Source organism: Salminus brasiliensis, chromosome 10, assembly GCF_030463535.1.
Source record: "Salminus brasiliensis chromosome 10, fSalBra1.hap2, whole genome shotgun sequence".
NCBI classification, from domain to species: domain Eukaryota; kingdom Metazoa; phylum Chordata; class Actinopteri; order Characiformes; family Bryconidae; genus Salminus; species Salminus brasiliensis.
The window spans coordinates 6,931,468-6,956,235 of NC_132887.1; the positions used below are offsets into that span (position 1 = coordinate 6,931,468).

Below are 24,768 nucleotides of genomic sequence, written 5' to 3' on the forward strand. Positions count from 1 at the left end.
AGCATCTCCAGTGAGAAGGATTCTTGGATCAAAGCGTGGTAGAAATGCACTCTTCATAAAACTGTGCCTCCACCGTGACTCACAGAGAAGCCTTGTAAAAAAGATAGTTTGTGGTTTGAGGTCAGGTAATGGTTCTCCAGATCGGGATGCTGTGAACTTGGGCAAAGGTAACAGATGGTCTGCATTTGGAGAGTTGGAGTCGTTGCTGACTGTAGACTTGGACCGTTGTCCTCTGGCTGGAGCTGCTGAACTTGTCCGATAGCTTTGCTGATACCTTTTGGCTCTGGTCAGCCTTGGCCTCTGGAGATAACGTGACAGGTTTGCTGTGGTGCTGAATGGAGTCTGAAAGCAAGGGCTCATTAGTGTCTGTATAACCTAGTCATGGCAGCTGTGTGGACTCACCCACTGAGATCTCACACTACAGCCAGTGAAATGAGTGTAGTTAGTAATGAGTGTAAGACTGTAGTGTAGTTATCCGGCTTTGTGCCTAAGTCCTACAACTAGGGTTAATCTGTGTCCAGCTCATTATGTGTTTACACTATTAAGCGCTTAAGAAGCACTAATCTGAGCGCTCTGTCGTGGCCTTGTGAAACTGTAACCATGGAGGAGGGACTATTTTGTTTAATGGATTTGGTTCATAATGGGACGTTAAACGGAAATACGTCACTCTGTATACAAATATGTATCACAAATATGTCTCTGTCTATTTCTGACATTGTTAAAGTACACCGTGATACTGCAAAGTATGGCTGCTGGCTTAGCTGACCAAGAGCAATGGCATCTACACTGGTGTGGGTCCTTCTCGTACTGCCCAAACAGCTCTGACCCATCAAGTCATGGACTCCACAATACCTCTGAAGGTGTCCTGTGATCTTTTAAGTTCTGCAAGTTGCCAGGGAGGGCCTTCATTGATCTAATTAGTGAGCCGTGGGTGCCCATGACTTTGTCACAGGCCATTGGAGCTCTTTTGGTAGATACTGACCACTGCATTCCAGGAACACCCTAAAAGACCTGCCTGATGTTTTGGAGACGTTCTGATCCAGTCGTCTGACCATCATAATAATTCCCATTATTCCTGCTTTTAACAAGTCACCTTCAAATGACTATTCACATGCTGTCCAATATTTAGATCCCACCCTTTGACACATGCCATTGGAGACAGATAATCAGGATTTGATTGAGTTCCTCACAACCAGAGCGTAAGTGAGGTATTGGATGGAGCACCACCATCATTCCAGAGAGCACAGTTCTTACACTGCTCCACAGCTCATTCCTGGGGGGCTTTATACCACTCTAGCTCACACCTGGCATTAGGCAGCATGATACCAATAGGTTCATGTTTATCTGCTCCAGAGAGTCTTATTCTATTGATAGTAGTACTTCTCTACAGGGACTAGACAAGCTGTGTATGTATGTGTGTGTTCATGTGCACATCTGTGTCAGCAATGAGTACAACTTCAAATAGCCAAATGCATTCATTATAAGGCATGTCCACAAACATTTGGACATATAGTGTATGTCCTATTTGGCTTTGATTGGCTTCATGAAAAATCATTGTATGTTGGTGGCAGTTGGGGGGGGGGGGTCAATGCACTTATTTAAATGTGGCTGGCCTTGGTTGAGTCCAGCAGCTATTTATTACTGTTATTACATTAACAGTAAAGAGCATTTATCCCCTTTTCCTTACATTTTACTATTTTGGAACAAATCATTGTCCCAGCTGTGATGATTTACACTCTTTGCAGTTGAAATCTGTCAAATTACAGCTTCCACGGTTTTGAGACTCCTACAACTTTGAGTTAAACTCAATATCATGTCAGGTTAAGTACACACAAATGAAAGTGCCACCTAATTGCCTCTCCAAGCACTTGTATATTGGTGGTGCTGTTGAGTGAACCCACAGAGTAATAGCAAACGGGATGTGAGGGGACAAAGTCAGATTGTGGACATGAATTACCCTTGAGGCCAGGCCTTCCTGATTGCATAGCAGTGGTCCCACATGTTCGCATGTGGCACAGTGATTGATTCAGAGATCTTAAAAGATTGAAAAAGGCCTTGGCCCAGTGCTCTGCTGTGGGGTGGCCTTGAGAGGTCGCAGGGGGTCAAAAGCAGCCCATATCCTCGGAACTGCCGGGTCGACAAGACCATTCTGTTGGGAGCAAAGACATTAAGAGGACAATCAACCCCCAAGAGCTCTTTCCTCCGGCTGCCTGGGGTTCAGAAACCCTGCCTCATTGTTCCGATGGGCTTTAGCCCCCCCCCCCCCCCCCCCTCTTAATATCTCATCAACCATCAACTATGTCCCAGCATGAGCAGAGGTACAGTTGTCACATAGACAGGCCCTCGTCTAAATCTGCTGACATCTCCTTCATAGAACTTCAGAGAAAATGATGCATCAAAGGAACACACCAAGGATGTGATGCTGGTGGTGGTGGTGGTGCTGGTGGGGGGAAAATGAAAATCAATTATTTTCTAATTAACTTTTTAAAATTTCCCGCTGAGCAATCAGGGAGTCGTCGCTCAGAGTCCAATAATGAAATCAATTTGGTCAGGATTGTTTCAGGTGACTTTAAATGAGTATCTAATAACCGGAGAAAGATTGAAGGTCAGGATATCTGTTTGTTGCAGCTCACTTGATGGATGGCGCTGGTGAAATGAAGTGGACTTTTCGCAAGGCTGGGCTGCGCTCCAAATCAAAGGCCAGGACTCTGTAGCCTGTGGCTTAGTGGCTGCATACATTATCTTAATGTACAGAGGGCCTCTTCATTTTCCATAGCTGCCTGAGAACTTTGGTGGATGCATTTTAGCCCCATGGGCTCATAGAACAAACTGACCATTATTTTACATCACCAAATAAAAGCTGCTGGTTGGTGGAGATGCTGGCAGTACTGCCCAGAAGAGTCTTAAACGTGGAGTTTTTCTAATTAAAACTAATACTTGTTTATTTATTGCTCATAAGTGCTCAGAGTGGGTAGGCAATGTTAATACAGAAATGCACTTGCTGGTGCCGTGTCCTCATTTACAGCTTTTGGCTTGGTTACTCTATAACAGAGTGTTGCCGGTGTATTCACTTCTAGCTCACTGATTGGACTCAACCTAAATTTATTAGACACGTTTCTGTATCGGCTCCAGAAGAGCATTAACAGATAGAGATGGTCCAATACCACTTTTCTTCTCTGATAACTGATACTGATTTTGGACTCTGCTGATGTGAAGCTACTCTAACATGAGGTATTATTTATTTATTATTAAACAGCAGTTCACTTCACTTCACTTTATCTTAAAGATGCTTTTTGATCCAGTTGAGCTAGCTAAGTATTTTCTCTTGAGGTTCGGCAGGGTTGGTGGAAGGGGGAGGTGAAACGAGGTGAAATGATATTATTGGTTATTATTGTTCATCATACCAAAAATCAAGTCATTTTAGTGGCATTGAAAGTCTTCCATTTAAACTAATGATAACGGGAAAACAAGAATTTTGTCTTTTAAATGATATGTTATGATAAATTGTGTTGCCAGTGCAAAAATATGGCCATTTCTGCTATTTATTTATTTCTACTATTTATTATTATTTTTTTTTTTTGCCATGTTTTCCTTTATCTCCCCATTTAGTTCTGCCAGTTAACCCACCTGTCCTTAACTCCCCCTAGCATTAGCAACCTTTTCAACCTACCCTCGATGTGGCATCGCCAGGCAGCCAACACGCTCTGAGGAAGGCGCCAGAGCCTCAGCTAACGTCATATAAGAGTGATGAAGGGAGACAGCGCCATCAACCCACCCAGAAAAAGCAAAGAGCAAATGATGGCTAAGAGGGCCATAGTGGTAGTGCATTAGATCACTGAGCCACTTGAAGCCCCCATCAGAAGAATGATCAAATAAATAATAATAAAAATAAATAAATACATACATAAAATAAATTAGCTTCAACATTCATCATGCATGTCGCTCTTCATTGTTCCTAAAGTATATGGACAAAATGAAATGGAAATGAGCTGCTTAGCATAAGGTTCAAATCCAGAGACTGATACAGATGTTTGAGCACCAATGGCATTGTGTTTCACCACTAATGCAATTACTGATATTTTCACACAGCCTTCTCTTTTTCTGCTGGTTTTAGCAGCCCAGCATTGATACTGGGTGTGGGTTCAGTTAACGAATAACTGGGAATGCAGCAGTAAGTTTTGTATTGGTAAAGTTATGGTTGGCACGTGTGTTAGCACAGCTTTTAGAATGTTAAACGTAAGGGTGGGCGATATGGCATAAATATAATACATCATGATATTACATTTTTCTGGCATTAAATGGATTAAAAATTATTTTGATTCAACCTTTCACTCACTTTGTTTCTCTAAATCAAATTCAAGAGTAATTCTGCTGTCTGAAATGAAACAGAATGTTGATGGTTAGACGTTCTAAGAACTGCCAAGATGTATTGAGAAAAGCACAAAATATTTTTACATATTATGGTAATAATTTAATCAAATTATGGCACAGATTGTACAGATATTTTGTTACCTGTGAAAATCAGATAGTTGTTGATCTGGGCAGTAAGTGTTTATCTGCTCAGTAAATCACTAATATTAGAATAAACACTAATAATAACAGTCCTACAGAAAGTGGTGGTGGTTCTCCATCACTGTGTTCATCATTAGAACATCTCCAAAGTTCTCCTCTCTCATGGAGTCTAGTATTATTTAGAGTTCTCCTCAGATCAACACCTGGTTTGGTGGTAAATCAGGTGAGCTGCTGCTGCTGCTGCTGACGAGATTGAACACATCCTCCACGCTGTGCTGGCTGGACTGGGGGGCGTCCAGGAGAAACCTGGAGGAACCAAGCTCTGTTCTTCAGACTAAAGATCTCATAAGTTCTCACCTACTTTCTTCAGAATGAGAAACTCTTGCTCCATTTTACTGGATTTATTTTCACCTACATCTGTTCTGATGAGATCTTCTACACTAAAAACGTCTCCTTATTAAGGAGAACTGGGTTTCAGTAATATGATGTATTTTGTGAATCATTACGCCCTTACATATAATAATTAAACCATTGCCTAAGAAGTTTCCCATCCAGAGTCTCTCTCTTGCTGTGCTGCACTGCCTATTGTTTCCCTTCTCTGAGAGCTGCACAGACCAGACGGCCTGAAGGCTCTGAAGTGAAACTACAAGGCATTCCTCTCGTGCCATGGTTGCAAGCTCCACAGCAGCGCTTCACCCCCCCTCCTTAATTCCCACAGGCTGAGAGCTTTCATTTTCATCATGCTGACCCGGGGCACCTCCTCTGAGGAGCTGGAGAACTGTCGTCCGGTCTGGCAGGTTCTTGGCCGCAGACTTTGGTCAGCAGAAGCGGGCTTGACGTGTACATCTGGCAGAGCTGTGATGGATCTAACTGCTGACTAATTGATGTTTGTGCTGAGTTGGTGCGGCCCGCTCGCCGGCGTATTAGAGGATGCAGTCGGTTGGCTCTGTGCTTCGCTGTGCGGCGAGTGCGGGCCTCCCTCTCGGTTCGCTTGTGAACCTGTTTTTATTTATTTTCCTTTGTGTGCTTGTTTGTCTTGTGTGGTCAGATTGGGAGTGTGTGTTCTCCTCTGTGTATTTAGTCTTTTAAGCTGTTGCTGGTTCAGAAGAGCACAAAGCTTTACACTCAAATCTGTTTGAGACAGAGGGAGATCAGTTTCTCTCTCTCTCTCTCTCTCTCTCTCTCTCTTTCCACCCTTTTCTATTTCTCATCCCTCTCTTTCTTTCTGTTTGTCCTCTTTCTCTCCCTCCTCTCCTTCTTCTCTCCTCTCTTTCTCAGTCTTTCTTTCTCTGCTTTTTCTCACCCTCTGTCCTCTCGTTCCCTTTGTCTCCCTTTATCTTTCTTTCTCTATGCTCTGTCTCTGTCCCTCGCTATCGCTCTCTCTCATTTGTCCATGTGTGCACTAGCTCAGTGTTTCTCAACCCTGGTCCTGGTCTGCTCTCGCTAGCAAACTTTTACTTCACCTTGAGTTCATCTCTCTCTCTCTCATTTGTCCCTGTTTGCACTAATTAGTTAACATTTACTCCACCTTGAGATCACGTCTCTCATTTGTCTCTGTTTGCACTAATTAGTTAACATTTACTCCACCTTGAGTTCACATCTCTCTCTCTCTTATTTGTCCCTGTTTGCACTAGTTAGTTAACATTTACTCCACCTTGAGTTCACGTCTCTCATTTGTCCCTGTTTGCACTAGTTAGTTAACATTTACTCCACCTTGAGTTCACATCTCTCTCTCTCTTATTTGTCCCTGTTTGCACTAGTTAGTTAACATTTACTCCATCTTGAGTTCACATCTCTCTCTCATTTGTCCCTGTTTGCACTAGTTAGTTAACATTTACTCCACCTTGAGTTCATCTCTCTCTCTCTCATTTGTCCCTGTTTGCACTAGCTAGTTAACATTTACTCCACCTTGAGTTCATCTCTCTCTCATTTGTCCTTGTTTGCACTAGTTAGTTAACATTTACTCCACCTTGAATTCATCTCTCTCTCATTTGTCCTTGTTTGCACTAGTTAGTTAACATTTACTCCACCTTGAATTCATCTCTCTCTCTCATTTGTCCCTGTTTGCACTAGCTAGCTAACCATTACTCCACCTTGAGTTCATCTCTCTCTCATTTGTCCTTGTTTGCACTAGTAGTTAACATTTACTCCACCTTGAGTTCACATCTCTCTCTCATTTGTCCCTGTTTGCACTAGTTACTTAACATTTACTCCACCTTGAGTTCACATCTCTCTCTCATTTGTCCCTGTTTGCACTAGTTACTTAACATTTACTCCACCTTGAGTTTACATCTCTCTCTCTCTCATTTGTTTATGTTTGCTCCATCTAGTTAACATTTTCTCTTGCGTTTGTCCCTGTTTGCACTAGCTATTTAACATTTACTTCACCTTGAGTTCACATCTTTCTCTGTCCTGTTTTTCTCTTTCTTTTTATATATTTTTCTTTCTTTCTCTGCCCTTTCCTGCCCTCTCTCCTCTTTATTTTTTCTCTCTCTCTTACCTCCCTCTTGTCTCTTTTCTTATTTGTCTCTGTTTGTACTAGCTAGCTAACATTTAATTCACCTTGAGTTCACATCTTTTTTCTTGCCTACTCCCTCGCCTCTCTTTCTCTACATCTTCTCTCTTTATTTCTCACGCTTTTCTTTTTCTCACTCTCATTCTCCCTCGTTTTCAGTCTCTCTCTCTCTCTCTCTCTCTCTCTCTCTCTCTCTCTCCTCGCATATGAGGATTACAGTGCGTGGCCACTTTTCTAAACACACAAGGGACGTGTGGTAAACACTAAGGCGTCCGTTCGCCGTCCTGCTCACAACGCACACAATGGCACAGCAATTGTACCCATGCTGCTGTGTACAATATCATGATAGACTAGTGCATGACAAGTGCTTTCCATCTGTCTGTCCCTCTTTCTCTCTCTCTCTGTCTCTTTCTGTATTTCTCTCCCAGTAATTTCATGCTGTCCCATCTCTAGCTGGCCTTCATGCATAACTGCCTTGGCAACCTCCGACTGGAGCGTTTTGCAGGGAAGGCAATTTACCCTGTAGAAAGTCTCTTTGGACTGGTGCTCGTGAGCAGTGACATTTACTGAGAGACATTTGACAGCAAATATGACACTGCTGGGTTATAGACACAGTTCATACTTTAAACATGACGACTGCAAACCCACCACTTTTACTTAAAGGGCCAGCATCATGAAAAATGTACACAAAAAATTCTGGACTGTTGTCAATATGGTTGAAATTTAAAGACATTGTTTACTGTCTAGTCTTTACAAAGCATAGATGGACTATAAGCAGCTAAACCGGCCTGTTTTGAATGAATGTGTGATGTCACAACAATGAATCAAGCCCCCATCCATACATGCTGAAGTTATAAGGAGTGTTTCCTGAGCACTTCATTAGGAACACTATACTAGGACTGGGTAGGACATCCCTTTACTCTCAAAAGCCTCAGTTCTTCATGGCGGTTCCTCAGTTCCTGCAGATTTGTCAGGAACACTTTCATGCTCCAAATCTCCTAATCTGACTATCTACGTGGATATCTGTCACATCCCAAAGGTGTTCTCTTGGGTTCGGATCCACTAATGGGGAAAAAGCCTAGGCTGCAGCTGAGGTAGAGCGAGTCCTAGGCAGGACCATCCATTGAAGACTCCTTCATAGCAGTCTATGGGTCACACAAATGGAAAAGTCTAATGGTGCAGCATGGTGACATCACCAAAAACATTCCACCACTTGCAATTGCTGTGCAAAACATTTATTTTCCCACCATTTTTGTGGTGCTGTTTATTTCTGGACCACCTAGTGGACCAGGTGAGAGGAGGCAATTATACTTACTGATAGTGAATGACTGATGAACATCGCTATCATTGCTAATAGCATTGCTGTTGTGGCGTTATCATCGTTACTTCGCCAGCCATTGGCCTCGCTCAGCATCACTACCGCTGTGAAACTAATAATTAATAATCAATACTGTTCACTTTGAGAATCAATACAGAATTGCAAATCTTAATATTTTCTTAATATTTTCTTAAACCCCAAAAGTGGTTCTTCTGTGGCATGACTGTAACTGTGCCACGTACAAACATGTCATGACAGATGTAACAGATGCTGAGTCCCCAAAACAGACCATAGTAGTCTAGCAGTGTAGGAGTGTCATGATACCATTATAGCGGTAACTGTCCTGACAGATGTTCCCAGGGTTATTTCACTTGCTAGTTTAAAGCCAGGACCTCAAACACTGTAGTATCTGTAATAACAGACACTGATAATGCTGACATGACACTGTTGACACTGCTGACAACAACTGTGCATAATCCGACATCTGCCGTGACATGTTTACGAGGTGGTAATGTCAGGGTTATGTAGCAGGATTCAGTTAAAGTGCTACCAACACATACTGTAGATCGTGACACTCACAGCTATATGCACAAATGCTGGTGATCTGCAGCATCTAAGCCACCTATAAGCATGTAGTGTGTTTTAGCTAAGCTACACTATATGGACAAAAGTATTGAGACACCTGCTGATTCATTGTTTTTTACTAAATCAAGGGTATTAAAAATGAGCTTGTTCTGCTTCTGTTGGAGTAACTGTCTCTACAGTCCAGGGAAGTTAGTGAGGTCGGGATGCTTGATGATCACCACCCCACCTCCTCCCTATCTCCTCAACTCATCCCAGAAGAATTTGATGGAGCACCAACCACCATTCCAGAAAACACAGTTCCACTGCTCCACAGCTCAATGCCCCCTTATACCCATCTTGGTTCATGTTTATCTGCTCAAGAGAGTCCTATTCTATTGGCAGTACTTGGCAAGGGGACATGGCTAGCTATTTGTGTGCATGTGTATCTGTGTTGTCAGCAAAGTGACTGAATGCATTTCCGTAGAAAGGGTGTCCGCAAACATTTGGACATATAGTAAATATAATTATCCATTACAGAATAATGACAATATTGAATTGGACGGATTGTTACTCGGCGTTCTAGCGGTTCTTACCTCTGAAAAGTGAGCGTTTGTTAAAAGGATCCTGTCCTTTGCGACACTCCGTATAAACGCTCATCCAATTACTTTATTTTTGTCAACCAAGAGTTAAAACTCCTGCTCCTTTCCCTTTGATGACATCAATATTGCCTTTGCATCCATGAAATTAATTTTCTAATCTTAGTCAGCAGGAGCGTGGAATTTGCACAGATTAATACGGAACCGTATCTCCTCCCCGTGCTGCCTCCCCGTTCTCATTTTGTTTGAAACAGTGGGTCCTTTTTCTCTGTCTTGTCTCGTAGCGCGGAGCTCGTCTGTGAATTATGCCCCATCATTGCTTCTCAGCTCCGATTGAGGTGCTGGAATCGTTTGGCAGCAGCCTTTTCCTCATCTGTGGAAATAAAGCAGGCCTATGGCACCTTGTGTTGGGTTGCGTATTATCTGGGAATTTTTAATTCCAACAGTGCAGTTTAATTTCCATCGAATTTTTTTGAAAGTGCTCTTTTTTCCCCTCTCTGGGATTTGTATTAGCATTCGGAGCTGCCTTGGCTGGCTTCTTTTCTTTGGAACCGTGCGCCACATGAGACGTGAGTTTGATTGCACCAATCATAATAACAATAGTGCCAGAATCTTCAGGGTCGATATTTTCTTTGCTCCAGTGACTGGCCAACCTGTATTCTTATGTCTATTTCTAGCTAAACGGCCCTAACATCCACCCATGCATTTAGGAACAATATATGGTGTGCGTCTGCCAGTCTAGAACACCAGTGGTTACTACCACAAGTAGTAATCCAGCACTCAGGAAAAAAGCGTCCACTTGGAGAAGGTCACTAACTTTGTGTTTAGACTTTAGAAGTGCTCCGGAGACCGGCCTTCCAAGATGAGCCCTTATATAAAATGCATGATGGGATTAACTTTTTTTTTTCTTAATTATAATAAAAGTAAGACTTTTTTACCTTTTTTTTACTTTAAATTCGTGAGACACTCACTCAAACTAAAAGGAATTGATTTGGCCATATAAGCTATTAAAACTATTCGTTTTTTAAATATGTAATAATTATAAAAGTTTTACTTTTACCATATTTTACATTTTCATGCCAACGTAAAAAAAAAAGATTAACAAATCATAAACATAAATAAAATAAAAGTCACATAAATGCAACCAGTGTCTATTTACATTTCCATCCAGGTATTCTGATGCTGTGGTCAATCTGGTGGCTCTGGTGGGGAGCAGTTTGACCAATGATTGATGTGGATGAAGGTACATATAGGTACATATATGGTAAGAAGGCGGGATTTAAACAGACGTGAAGTCAATGCAACATCCTGGACTTTGTGGACAACGTAGAAATCCTGACTGGACGCATTTTTCACATCCCAAAAAGTGGACGTCATACTGAAGAGGTCGTGTCCTACCAATGTATATAGCGTGACCATGGCGTTGATGGACATGGACGGAGGAGGTTCAGAGTCTGAAGAGCACACAGCTCTGAAACGAACAGCCTTGTGAAAGAGACACCCACTAAAGCCGGAGATACAATCAAGCCGCATTTCTGCACGTTTCCAAATGGAATTATGATAATAACCATTTGCAGATTACCATTTTAATGCTCATTTGATCTCAATATGCAGTCTGCTACCTCCTAATCTATTTGTTTTTGGCGGCGAGTGTTTTCTTCCTCCCTGATTAACAACTTTGTAGATTAAAGTGAAAGGATTTAAAACATTTTGAAGTCGTAAAATCAGAGTCGAAACAACTTGGAGAAGCAATTTAATCAAATTTGGCAGTATATTCCTGACCTAATTTTGTAGTTTGTGGCGTAATAGCTTTATTTTTGCAATATACTCGCAAGTCTCTGAAAGAGAGCGGCTTCATAAATTCAATTTCAGGTTTATTACCGCCTTATGTAGGCCTGCATTAAACCGCCGAGTGGATGCTTTTCTTATTCGGGCAGAGCTGAGAACATGCAGGGAGTTCATAAATGTGAGCTATGACTCACTGCTCGAAATTTATTCTCTCCCCATTTGCATGAACGTTTCCTTGTTTCTGTTTTTGGTCTTTTGTACATTATTGCATGTGTGGGGTGTGAAACATGTTCTCTCAGTCATGAAAATTAGCATTTTGAAGTTTGAGTTAATGTATTCTCGCAGTGCTTGTTGTTGTTGTTGTTGTGTTTACTGTAATACATCTGCCGAGTTTGTCGCTGTCATATCAAAACCCTGTAACCTTTCCTTTTTCACAAAATTTGAAAGCACCGGCAGTGTTCCTCACATAGGCTGTACTCGGGTACTTCCTGGACATATGCACTCTTAAAAAAATGAAGCCGCTACAAAGGGATCTTTGAGCGATGCTATAGAAGAAGCATTTTTGGATTCATAAGGAACCATGAGATGAGATAAGATGGGTTCTTCAGAAGGTTCAGAGAAGTGGATGTAAAGGATATTCACCAGACGGATCTTCTTCACACTCACATCACTTCAGAATAGTTCATTCCAAAAATGGTTCTTCTGTGGCATCGCTTAAAGAATAATTCACATTAATCACATGATTATTTTTAAGAGGGAAGTGGTGTGCGAAGGTTTAGGCAGAGATTTGAGCTCTCAGATAACTCTTTACCAAGGTGTCAGACCTTAATTAGCTTCACATAGCCACTCATAGCTTGTTCATAATCACTGTTAGGAAAGGCCAAATGATACAAAGTTTAAAGCTTAATAAATACTCTGATATTATACATACACCTATATAAAAACACCTCTCCAACTGTCAAGCGTGGTTGAATGCTTTGGGCTTGTGTTGTAGCTAGTGGCATGAGGTACATTTCAATAGCAGAGGGAGAAATGGATTCCACAACGCTTGTGGAAAAGCTGAAGATATAGAGGATTGCTTATTTAGCAATCCTAAGATATTGATCCTAAATACGCCCCAGAATTCACAGCGGACTACCATGCACACTACATTACTTGATATAAAGGTTCTTCACACTCTACATATCTCTATAAACCAACATGGTTCTTTATGGAACCAAAGGTGGTTCTTCTGTGAGTGCAGTGTTATGCAAAAGTTAATGAAATAACTTTACACACACTATCCAAATGGTGTCCAAATGTTTGTGGACTCCCTTCTGATGGAGGCAGTCCATTGCACTCATTGCTGACACAAATGTGCCAAAGAACACACACACACACACACACACACACAAACTGCTTGTCTAGTCTCTGTAGAAATGTACTGCCAAAAAAAAGGACTCTCTGGAGCAGATAAACATGAACCTATTGGCACCATGCTGCCTAATGCCAGGCGAGGGCTAGAGGGGTATAAAGCCCCCCAGCATTGAGCTGTGGAAGAACTGTGTTCTCTGGAATGGGATGGGTTGCAGAGTTGGGAATGAGATGGGGAGGTGATCAACCTGCATTAGATTAGATTAGATTAGATTTAACTTTTTTGTCATTACACCAAAAGTGCAATAAAGCAACAAGTGCAGAATTTACAATAAATACAATATATACAGAATAGTCCCAGATATGGACAAATATACATGTGAATATATTATAGAGGTATTGTAAACTATTGTAAAATATATGTGTGAATATTATATTTTAGAGGTATTGTAAAATATACATGTGAATATAATATATTATAACATCCTGACCTCACTAACACTTTTGTCACTGAATGCAACCAAATCCTCACAGCAATGTTTCAAAATCTAGCAGAAAGCCTTCTTCCCTGCACAGGAATACATTTGATATCAAAAGAAACAGATTAATGTTACAAGAGATATTAAATTAATATTAAAATATTGACCATAATATTAGAGATATTTTGCTCTGATTGTTTAGTTTTGACTCAGGCCACAATTAAGCACCTTATTCTGTCTCATCCTAGGGCCTGGCACTAGCTTGCCTCTTTAGGAATGTGTACAGCACTTGTGTACAGCCACCCGAGAATAATCCCATCGCCCTCCTCGCTGCACAGGCAGTTTACAGTGGGCCACATCGTGGTTTGCTGAAGTGGCAATAGATTAGGCCTGGGATTTCCCTGCGTTTCAAATAGAGAGATTGGTTCTGCTGCCGCTTCCCTTCAATTGGCCTCCTCTTGCCAGCGGCGGGATTGAGTATCGCATAACTGCAGTCCCTTTGGCCACACAAATGCAAACCTATTGATGTCCCCCAAAACATGTGCTCCATTCTTCTCTAATGATACCCTACATGACGGTTCAGCCATTTGAACAAGGACCAGGCGTGACCGTTTGAAAGAGCTAAGCGCTACGGGCAAATGGGGCTCACTTTCCCTCTCAATAGCCTACCCCCCCTCCATCTGGGAGGCACGGCGGTCTTTGACTGTCGGAGTCACTCTCTGAACTTGGCAGTGACACGAGGAGATTTGCTTGCATAGCACTCTGCTTTTTTTCTCAGGGTAAAGCCGTTCCACTTGAGCAAGGCCGGTGGAGGAAGAGACCTGAGCCGCGTCCCATATCAGAAATGGCACAGTGCCCTGCATTTCCTAATTCATGAGCGCTGCCCTTCAGCCACTGATACCTCACTAATTAATGGTGCTAGCCTAGGCCTCTGGATGGATTGCCCAAAGCAGGATTTGCATGCTTGACTGTGTGATGCCTTCTAATTGTTTATTATGGGGAAAATGGTTGAGAACCGTTGGCTAAGGCAATGTTCTTAATGTAAGAATCAGTCATTTGTGAAGCAGGGCGCGTTCACATGAATTGGCAGATTTATTATAGGTGTTGTATGACATGGGTGTGGGGGTGGATTACGGGTGAATGATATGGACAATAAAAGGGATGTTTGATAAAGGTGTTATTTAATGAAATATGAGAAGCAGTACAGTGGTTTGAATAGTGACTCAATGTGTAGCAGGTAATCAGACCTCTCCATTAATTCCATTGCTCTCGAAGTGAGGTGTGGGGAGCATACTTTTGAGGAACCAGGCAGTGGGAAATGCCTGCATCCTCTTTGTTGTAAATAAAGTAATAAATCAATAAAGTTTTTTCAAGACATTTTGTATCATTTTTACCTAAAATTACATTTAAAAGTGTGTAAATTTGGGCACGTCCCAATTGCACGTCCCAAAATACTAACTAGTTGTTGAGTGTATATAGAATTTAGTGTGGATAAAGGGGTCAGTGTTGAGTTTATTCACATATGCAAGACATGGTTTTTGAGTGTTGTTACAATGGGCACTATTATCCCACAATGCAATATGAAAAGGAAAGGGAGGAGTTACTCACATCTTGAACAATTATGAGAAAAAAAATGGTGGATAACAATGCAGCTGCAGCGGCGACGGTTGCAGACGAACTTGCAGTGACATATGTTGGCATAGCAACGCTTCATCACTCCCTGTTAGTACTAAAAATGTTAATAATCTTGTGTACTAACCTGCCAAACTCACAGATTTCCTGTCCCTATTGAGATTAGCATATGGTACATACCTTACAGTATTACTTTGTGGAAAGCAGTTGGGACATAGCCTATCTTCACTACAGTGAATTACACTCCCTAACTGTAGGGGGAGCCCATGAGCAAAAAAAAAAAAAAAAATCACATACTGCTGCTTTAAGAATAATAAAACTGGACAGATATTTGTTACAAAAACATTCTAAAATAAAGACCCTAGTTCATCCGTAGTCATGACTTGTCGATTGTTCATAATTCTCATTCGCATCTAAAAACATCTTCTGTTTTAAAGCAGCATTATGTGAGAACTGGTATTTTGTGCTCCTGGGCTCCCCCTACAGTTGCGGAGTGTACTTCACTATAACTCCACTGCAGTAAATGCAAATCACACTTTGAGCGCCCCCTCATGGACAGCTGTACATGTGCATTTGTTGCCAAGTGGATGTGAAAGAAGCATGTGGACTGAGGCAGTAGGGTAATATTACACAAATATGCTTTGCAGCGTTTCACACTTTTGGTGAGGGGTATTGTTATGCAGTCCCATAGTGCAGTAGCAGCATTTCGGCCTTGAGTGGCAATGACAGAGACGTCATTCTCCCTGATACAGTCAGCGTAATTTGGAGATTCTGAAGATTCAATTTTAAGGTAAAAATGCTATATAGTGTTTATTTTATTGATATAGTCAAATGTTTAGGCCTGTGCTGGTCATCTAGTGCTCAGTTTTAGGATCTGGAATAATCTGTGCAGTGTCATGACCCTAATCTATATGCCAGCCAGAAGCATCTGAGCCTAACATGATGCAATCACAGAAGAAAGGGACAGAGGAGAGGTTCGCCGTCGATTTCCTCTGATTCGACTCCATTATAAGACACAGTGGGCAAAACACCAGGGAAGCACTGTTTAAAGTGGTATATCGAGTCATTTTTTTTATCCTCCCCTTTGTTTTCCGTGCACAATTCAGCGGGTTTGTTCCCGCACATCTCCTCTGTATTGTTTCTTGATTAGGCCTGGCTGCCTTTGGAAAGTGCCATTCTCCTGCACACAGCGGGACGCGTCATATTGAGTGGGGATGTGCAGGTATTGCTCAGGGAGACTGGAGAGAGCCTTGGCTGACTGAAAAAGACAGTGGGAACAAATGCCATAAATCATCCATGATCCAGCACGACGGAGCGGAGACATCAGACCTGACATAATCGGCCCCGTCGTGGATTCCGCGTTTTGGGTGACGGATTAATGTTAACCTGAAATGCCGGGAATTTTCCTGTTGACTCACGGAGAGATATGGGGGAACCCTAAAATAAATGTAATACTTGTGAGGAATAAACTGCCCCAGGCAGAACCTGTCTTTCCACATTTCTTCCCTCCGTTTCTATCAGTATTCAAAGAAAAGCGTGGAGTCACTCGGTTCGGAGCACGCTGAGAAATAAAGCTTCCTAAATGGCACTTGGCCTGGACTTGCAGTTCCAGGATAAGTCTGTAATTAGGATCGAACCTCTGTATTATGTGGAGGTCCTGTAGACTTTAAAAAAGGCTCATCTCATTTACAAACAGAGGGCTTCATTCAGCAACCATTCTGAAGAAAAATGTCTTCTTACAACCCACTTATGCAGTAACCAGTGACATTCACCTAAGCTTTCTTATTTGGGATTTGTTCGGTTTATGAGGACAATGGGATCCATCATTATAAGAGTGGAGCTGTGAATAATTCTGCCCTTTAAAAAACACATCATTAATCTGATGTAGACTTTTTATTAGGACTGTTCTCAAGAACTATTTCTTAAATAAATAATAAAAAAAAATAATTAAAAATTTAAATTGAAAATCCTTTAAACATTTGAATCTTTTTAAAGATAAGATAATCCTTTATTAGTCACACAGTGGGGAAATTCACAGTGCCACAGCAACAAAGGGATAGCTAGACACTCAAAAAGTGGATAAATTAGCAATATATATATATATATATATATACAATATAAATAATAAAAGTCAAAAACTCTGAAAAACAATATTATTTACAGATTATTTACATATTAAATGATTTTTAATCATTTTAAAATGTATCTATTGTTTGAATCTTGAGGGAACCAACAGGTTTTATATTCTAAGTAACTAAATAGCTCTGACTGACTGCATGTATCACTGAGAAGAGAGTATACTTTTTACTAGGGGTGAAAAATATGACAATATTTTTTTTTTTTGCCCTTTTTTTTGTTATCATGACATACAGATCACTGGTGTCACATCGATACGGTATAAGTATCGGTATATCGACACACAGTATCGGTATTGGCAATAGAGAACACCTGACATAGAACATTTTTGTTGGCATACTTTGGCTTTTACTGGTTGTTTAAACGTTTGGTTTCACAACAGTCAGAAATAAAACTTTTATATTTACAGCACTTTTTCTTTCTATGTTTAATTGTTTTTGGTTCTGAAACCAAAAGTTGAGTTTCAGCAGCTTGTTTAAAGGAAATACACTGAAGTTTACTAGCTTTTTAGGCGTGACCCTGAGTGTGAAATTGCTGCAGAAGCACTTCTAGTTTCTAAGCTGGTGTTTTTTCACTGCTCTGAAATGTGAATTTAAACACCAGTTAAAGCAATTTGGTGAAGCTTAGCCAGGTTATGCTTCCTGACCTGCACCTGCTTCTGCATTGTGGCGAGTTGTATTTTTTTCACAGCTCTGAAACTTTTCCTCAACTGGTAAACACTGTTCTTTCAAGTTTATTATATCTTATGTAGGATATATATCTTTTATAGGTAAAAAGCACAGCCTATGAAAAGTGGAACAATGTAAATATTAGGATGTGTAGCCGCCTATCGAGGATTTGAGTTGGTATCGGTACCCGGTTTTGGCAGATACATTAAAAAATCTGGTATCTGTATCGGAAAGGAAATCAGGGTATGAGTGCAACCCTACAGAATACTTTTCTGAGCAGATTGTAGATTAGACCAGCTGCACATTTCATTACAGAGAGTGTGATCAGTCCTGTTTAACTGGGTGAAGTGCAGCACATTTTGAATGAAAATCTGCTGCTACTGATGGATTTTGTCTGTATGTCAAAAGAAATGTCTTTAAATATTGTGATATAATATTTTGGGCATATCACCCAGCACTAGTTCATCCTGTTTAATTGGACTTTGTGCATGGCAGTAAACAGTCATAATTTATAGCTTATAATAGTGTTACAGTAATAGTCCAACTTCAGTAAAATGAAATATCATGAACCATGAAGTATTGTGCACAGTAAAAATGAAGTAAGTCAAATGAAAGCAATTCAGATTTGCTTGTATAGCTGTTTTTACAACTGATGGTGTCGCAAAGCAGCTTTATAGAAACCCAGTAATAAGACAAAAGATCAACAAGACATAAACCCCCCAGTGAGCAAGCCAAAGTGGGAAGGGAAGACTTCTGTGTCATCGCTGTAAAGAACGCTTCATGGCAGCTTTATTTGCAAGACTGTAGGTAAATGTCTTTGTCTTTGCTCTGTGTTTTGCAGGTAGGATCCATGGACTTCATGGCAATGAAGCGCTCTCAGTTGTATGGAATGGGCAGTAGCCCGTACTCGCAGCAGCAGCAGGGCGTCCCCTACCCCAGCCAGCCATACGGATCTCCCTCTCCACACAGATACCCTATGGGAATGCAGGGGCGTGGTCAGCTGGGCATGGGCGGGATGCCATATCCTCAACAACAGGTATGTTTTTATTAGGAATGTTACAGTATGATGTACACTAAATGACCAAAAATCATGGGACACCTGCACATTACACCCAATCTAAATCTGGAGGCATTAATATGGAGATGGTCCCCCTATGCAGCTCTAACAGCAGCAGGTCTGGAGCAGTTATTGAGTCAGCAGAGCGTTGGAGACTTAGCAGCTCAGCACTCGGCCCTGACCCCGCTCTGTAACTTTACGTGGTCTGACTGACACTCTGTGGCTGAGTTGCTCTCTGTGGTTTCTCCTAAACGCTTCCACTGTTCAATAATAATACCACTGACGGCTGATGGTGGGAGTATCTAGGAGGGAGGAAATTTCACCAGCTGACTTGTTGTTGCAGTGGCTCCTATTACATACAGAACCACGCTGGAGTTCAGTGAATTCATCAGGTCTTCAACTGCTGTCAACCAAATAGACCAAATGAATTTGTGAGGTTGTGATATTAGTGCTGTGTTTTATGGGTTTCTTTTGCTTGTTTGGAGTCTTGCCCAAGGAATTATATTGCTCACGGGCAGGTAGTGGTCCTTTATTCATTGCGTCACATCAACCACCATATGCCATCCCATCTTAACCAGCTTAAAAAATATTACACATATTTTTTACCCTTTCCTGTAAAGTTGTGATTTCTGGGCTACAAGGTCTTTCTCTGCAGTGACAGATATGAAGGAATCTTACTTTCATGGAAACTTCCAAGAAGGCGCTTCTTTGGAACTTGCCTTGTACTGATGTTTGATAGACTTCCCATGTCCTCTATCTCATCAGTCAAGCAAGGCAGGGGTGTTTTTGTCTTGATATGTTGAAAGCAGAAATACAGAGAAAGCTTCCCAACCAAGGCTTTAAATATCATGATATTATATTTTGACCATATCACCCAGCCCTAGTCAGTAATGAATGGTAGGCAGCTAGTCCAAGGCAGGTTGCACTAGCTGGAGGGTGGGCAGCTGGTTTGAGGTAGGTACGAGGACAGACCAACGGTCAAACTTCCATCAGGCCGGGCAGGTGGGAAGTCATTAACTGGGAAAATCATTAGTCTTTAAGTATTGATGATATGCTATTTTTGCCATATCGCCCAGCCCCGACTTTGTATCTTTTAACACTGAGCATCAGTTGTGTGCTGGAAGAAGGCCTGTCTCTTTTGTTTCATGTGAGGTTCAGCTTATTGCTTACTGTCTGCTTTTGCTCTGCTTGGCCTTCCTGGTCCAGTGAAGCTGGCCGGGCTATTCTGAGCCTCGCTCAGTGTCCCCCTGCCACACTGCTAAATTTAGCCAGGGTTGTTGGTCTTAGTTTTAATGTGTCTCTGGAGAGCTGTTGGCACACATGGTCCCTCTGGCTCCAAGAAAGCCTGACCTCTCATAATCCCTCCAAAGATGAGAGAAAGTGGAAAATGAGAAACAAACCTCTTGTAAAAGCTCCATCTTTTCTGCGAAAGGAGGGGGAAAAAAGCCGAGCCGGGGCAGCAGGCGTGAGAAACCTGATCCAGGCGCACAATTGGGCAGAAGAAGCACGTCGGCCGTGTTCGCCTAGCATATGGTTGATCCAGCAATTCGGCAGGAGACCCTTGTGGTTCTTGGAACAATGTCATTGTTTGCTTACACATATCAGTGTTTGGTGTTAGTCTCTAGTGAGGATTATCACTGTATCTCTGATTAAAGTCGGACCTCTGGAGTCTGGTATTCTGGCTTTGACCGGATTGTAGGACTTGGCAGTGTGCGTTCGAGAGTTCCTCTTATAATCTTCCCAAGGCAGCTCCAGGCTGTCGGTTGGCATCAGCGCGTACCGTTCAGACACACTGAGGGACTGAATTCTAGAGAGTCCCAAGGAATAGGAAAATAAACTCGCTAAACACATTTCCCCACATTTTTATGTTATTTACTCGGCAAGAAAGACCACTGGGTCGACCGTCACACAGCAGTCACACGAAATAATTAGTCAAATTAGTCGTTATGCTCCGCTATGGCCAAGGGAGATAACTTCTGAAGTTATGATTATCGCACGCTAGCATTAAAAGGGGAGCACTGGAGTGTGATTGTGAAATATAAATAACCAAAAGTAATAAGTTTATAGCCAGAATAATTTGCGTTATTAAAATTGCACTCAAGGATAATTCGGAATGACTGCGGCAAATTAAAAATCAAAGTATTGTCTGGCCTATCGGATGAGCGCTTTCAGATAGCGCAAATTGAGCTGGAGCCTGGCGAGCAATGGATCTGGATGAGCTGCAGACCTTTCTCACAATGCCCTCTGCCTGTGGCCGTACGCTCAGCTTGGTGCATTCGGGCTGCGTAGCCTGGTAAGGCTGAATTGCGTCACGGGCGTCTGATGGTGACACCAGTGTCCTCCCTGCTGCTGTCATCTGCTGCCCACTGTCTGTCTGCCCTCGGCTAGGGCAGGGACAGAGCCTCAGAGCGGAGCTAAGAAAAGACACACACAGACAAAGACAAAGACACATAGGCAGGAACCCGATGCAAATTCCCTCCACAAGGCCTTCATTTATACAACAGCTGGAACAATCAGGCCGAGGCCTTTCGTTTAGCTTGGGGAAATAGTTTATTTAGAGCACTTGGATACGTTACAGGTGAACAGCCCTGGGGAGGTTGCGTATTTGGGTTCGGTCATAAATAAATATGCAATAAAAGACAAAGTGATTGGATCCACATGATTCTGAACATAATAAGCTACGAACTGGAGGAAGATGATCAAGGATTCAGCATCAGTGCAATAAACGTCAACAACCTTCAATATATGGCTGACATGACATCTATAGTGTTTCCAGGAAGATCTGAAGATCCTTAAAAGTTAAAGAACAGAGTGAAAATATGAGACATGCCTCAAATGTTACAGATAAGGCAGCTAAAATTACCGTTGATGGTGAACTTGGATCAGTTATTAACTACAAAGGATACAGCCGTCATGAAATATGACACAGATTGGTGCACGGCAGAACGGGAAGGAGCTTAAACTCATCTTCCAATGTAAGGATTTGTCTCTGCAAACAAGAGCCTAGGATGTGGTCTTTCTTATGGATAAAACACTAATAATAGAATAAATACACGTTCAATTAGTCCTAAAACTCTTGGTTTTCCATCACTGTGTTCATTAAAACATCTCCAAAGTTCTCCTAATGGAGTCTAGCATTGTTTAGAGCTCTCCTCCAACACCTGGTGCTCAATGATGGTAAATGAGGCGAGCTGCTGATTCACTGGCTGGAGGCATCCAGGAGAAACCTGGAACCAAGCTTTGTTCTACAGACTAAAGGTCTCACAAGATCTCAACTACTTTCTTCAGAATGAATCTGTTCTAATGGGATCTGGAGTTTCTACAGAAATGGCCTTAAACAATGTGATTAGGTTTCTAAAACGTCTTCACAGTACTGTATTTATTCATACAGCTTGTAGATTCTTGGCTTTTATGAGAAACCGATGCTCCGCTGTGCTCTTGGTGCTGTTGGTTTTGTAGATTTATCGCCTATAGATTTATCCATTAGCAAGGCAGGATTCATGGCATGGCTGTAGATTTGATAGCATTTAAAAAGCTGTATTTGAAAAAGAAAGCTACACTTCAGTGCCGGCATTTTAGCCTAGAAGCCCTGCACCGGCTAAACGCTCTGCTCTCCAGGAACACAATAAATATGTCTTCAAACATCAGTTCGCGTTTTTTCCTGGACCCAGGAGCACTTGCTCTGAGAATTCGGTCATTTTGTTCAAATCAAAGCTGTTTTTGGCAGATCGGTGGTCTGGGGCTTGCTTCAGGTGGACTCTGGTGCCGTTTGCTGTGTGTGTAGAAGCTATCTACTCCAAGCGCTGCATGTGGGGTTGCGTGAATGGTTCATTTTGTCACATGACTGCTTGGACGTATCAGCTGCATGGCTAAAAACCTTCTATGAGAACGGCTTCTTGTTTGCAGGTGGTTCTGCATGGTGGAATGCCATGACTGCAGAAAGAGCTGTTCTTCACTGGTGAAGTTCTTGTATCTAGGGAGATACAAGGGAAGGAACAGCCATTAACAGATGAACCCGGGTTCTAACAATTAGCAGAAACGTCATTTTACTGTGGCCAGTGTTGACGCAGACACACGTGACTAGTCAGGTGCCAAATTTTTAAGTTAAAAAGGACAAAGCTAAATTCTCTGAGCCCCCTTTTACACCTCATCACTTCATGTGACTAGTATCTGAATTATATCCTGATTAGATTTTAGCCACAGTTTACACTGGGTGTTTGAATGTGTCTCCGCTTAGTCAGCCAAGAAATCAGCTTGCTGTATGGGAAGGAATATGCAAATTTGCTCATTGTGCAGCAATTATTACTGGGTTGTTGTCACCTCAGCATCTTGGTTATGTTTACACTTGCACTTTCATGTGGCTTGGCCCTTGTTTCACACCGAACAGGGTATGCGATGAGCTCGCCGCTCACGTCCGGACAAGCTGCTGTCAGCATCACTTGTGGAATGCACAGCGCATATCTGGTTGGAGACACCTCGTTTCCAAGCTTCCAGGTTAGCGTGGAAGACCTTGGGCTGACATCTGCTTCCATGACAAAGCATTTATGATAGATCACCATGGGTTTTCAGACTGCTCTTGTACAGCACATGCTCAGAAACAGATAAAACTAGCCTTTCTTCCATGTCAGAGGGAACTACCAGATGCACCCACTGCTTTATATGACCCCACACATCAAATGTATGCTCAGTGTGAAAGCAGCTTTATCCAGATATAATCCTGATACTTAAGACTGATGAAGTAACCGGATGTGAACGGGGTCCGAATGTATCATTGACATTTGCATTTACATTTACGGCATTTAGCTGACGCTCTTATCCAGAGCGACTTACAACGTTACTCGTATTACAGAGGAGGGCCAATGTAGTGTTAGGAGTCTTGCCCAAGGACTCTTATTGGTGTAGCGCATCATAGTCACCCAGACCAGGAATCGAACCCCAGTCTCCCACGTAGTGTGGAAGCTCACTGGCAAGTAGTGGTGTTATCTGTTGCGCTACACCAACCACAACAGCAGTATCACTACCAGGGTTAAAGTTTAATCACCAAGTTTGAGTGTAGTCACGGTCAGCAATACTTTCTCCGTATCGCCCAGCCCTAAGATTTACCAGCATGTCAGGCTTGGTGAGGTTCCTGCCCTACAGCAGCATGCATTTGTGTTCCTAATTTCACAGTGCATGCTGGGGTTTTACTCTCAGTAACACGAACTCATCTTACCTCTGTTTCTGTTTTTTTTTTCCTCGCTCTTGTCTGAGTGATCCACTAGCAGCGCGAGCAGAGCTTTCACCTTTTCCTCTCTAGTTCCTCTCTCTCCCCGCCAATGTGTCAGTTCTTTCACTAACCATGACATGCATGCACTGGCCTGCTTTCGCAGGGTTACCCGTCTCCCCGGGGAGTCCTCGCCATCCAGCCTAGTGTGAATTAAGCTGCCGAAGGAAGCTGGACGGCAAGAGATTGTGTGTTTTCAGACCCGACTTTTAGCGCGGGCTACAGGAGGGAGGAGGGATCTTCATGAGATCACACTCGGTTGCAGAATTGGATGGTTTCTCCTAATCCTCATTACTTGCCGAAGGCCTGCTTGATACGGGTATACAGGTGTGAATGGAAAATGAGGCCTGAGGTGAATTTTAAGACGCTCCGGATTAGATAAACATGTCATGTCCATGTCAGAATGTAGCGGCGGTTCCACGTGTGAGGAAACGGAGAGCAAACAGGAGACACAGAGGCCCGCACTGATGACAGGAGTTGGGCTCTTTGTTTGGAAGTGGAATGAACTTGAAAGTAAAAGGCCTGCCAATTCCACTGCAATTTCCTGTGATGTCAATGTTGGCAGACAGAAAGGAAAAAGAATTTGAAGGCAACATTAGCGTTTGATGTGAAGGAAAGAGAGAGATTGGCTGCGAAATGAAAGAGGGAAAATGTGTCAACAAGCCAGGAAAGGAACCATTACTGGTGTTGCTGCTGCTTCTTTCTTACCCATTCGCCTAAGTTAATAGAATCCAACCATTATACAGGAGTGGAAACGTTGCCTTGTCCTCCGCTCTTCTTGTACGATAACAGCCCGTGTCATCTTAGTTTTATTCTCTCTGAGTCTGGAAGCTAAGGCCGTCGCTGATGGGCTCTTTTATTGAAAGAGAAAACCTGTGGCTGCGTTA

General features: G+C 42.2%; 1 protein-coding gene across 3 annotated transcripts in view; it reads left to right on the plus strand.

Moving 5' to 3' along the window:
* LOC140564036 (AT-rich interactive domain-containing protein 1B-like) overlaps nt 1-24,768 on the plus strand; it is a 259,481-nt gene that overhangs the window by 19,838 nt on the left and 214,875 nt on the right. For all 3 annotated transcript variants that reach the window (XM_072689070.1, XM_072689072.1, XM_072689071.1), the window contains exon 2: nt 18,403-18,597. In XM_072689070.1, the coding sequence (XP_072545171.1) occupies nt 18,403-18,597 (195 nt within the window). The remainder of the gene's footprint in view (nt 1-18,402; nt 18,598-24,768) is intronic.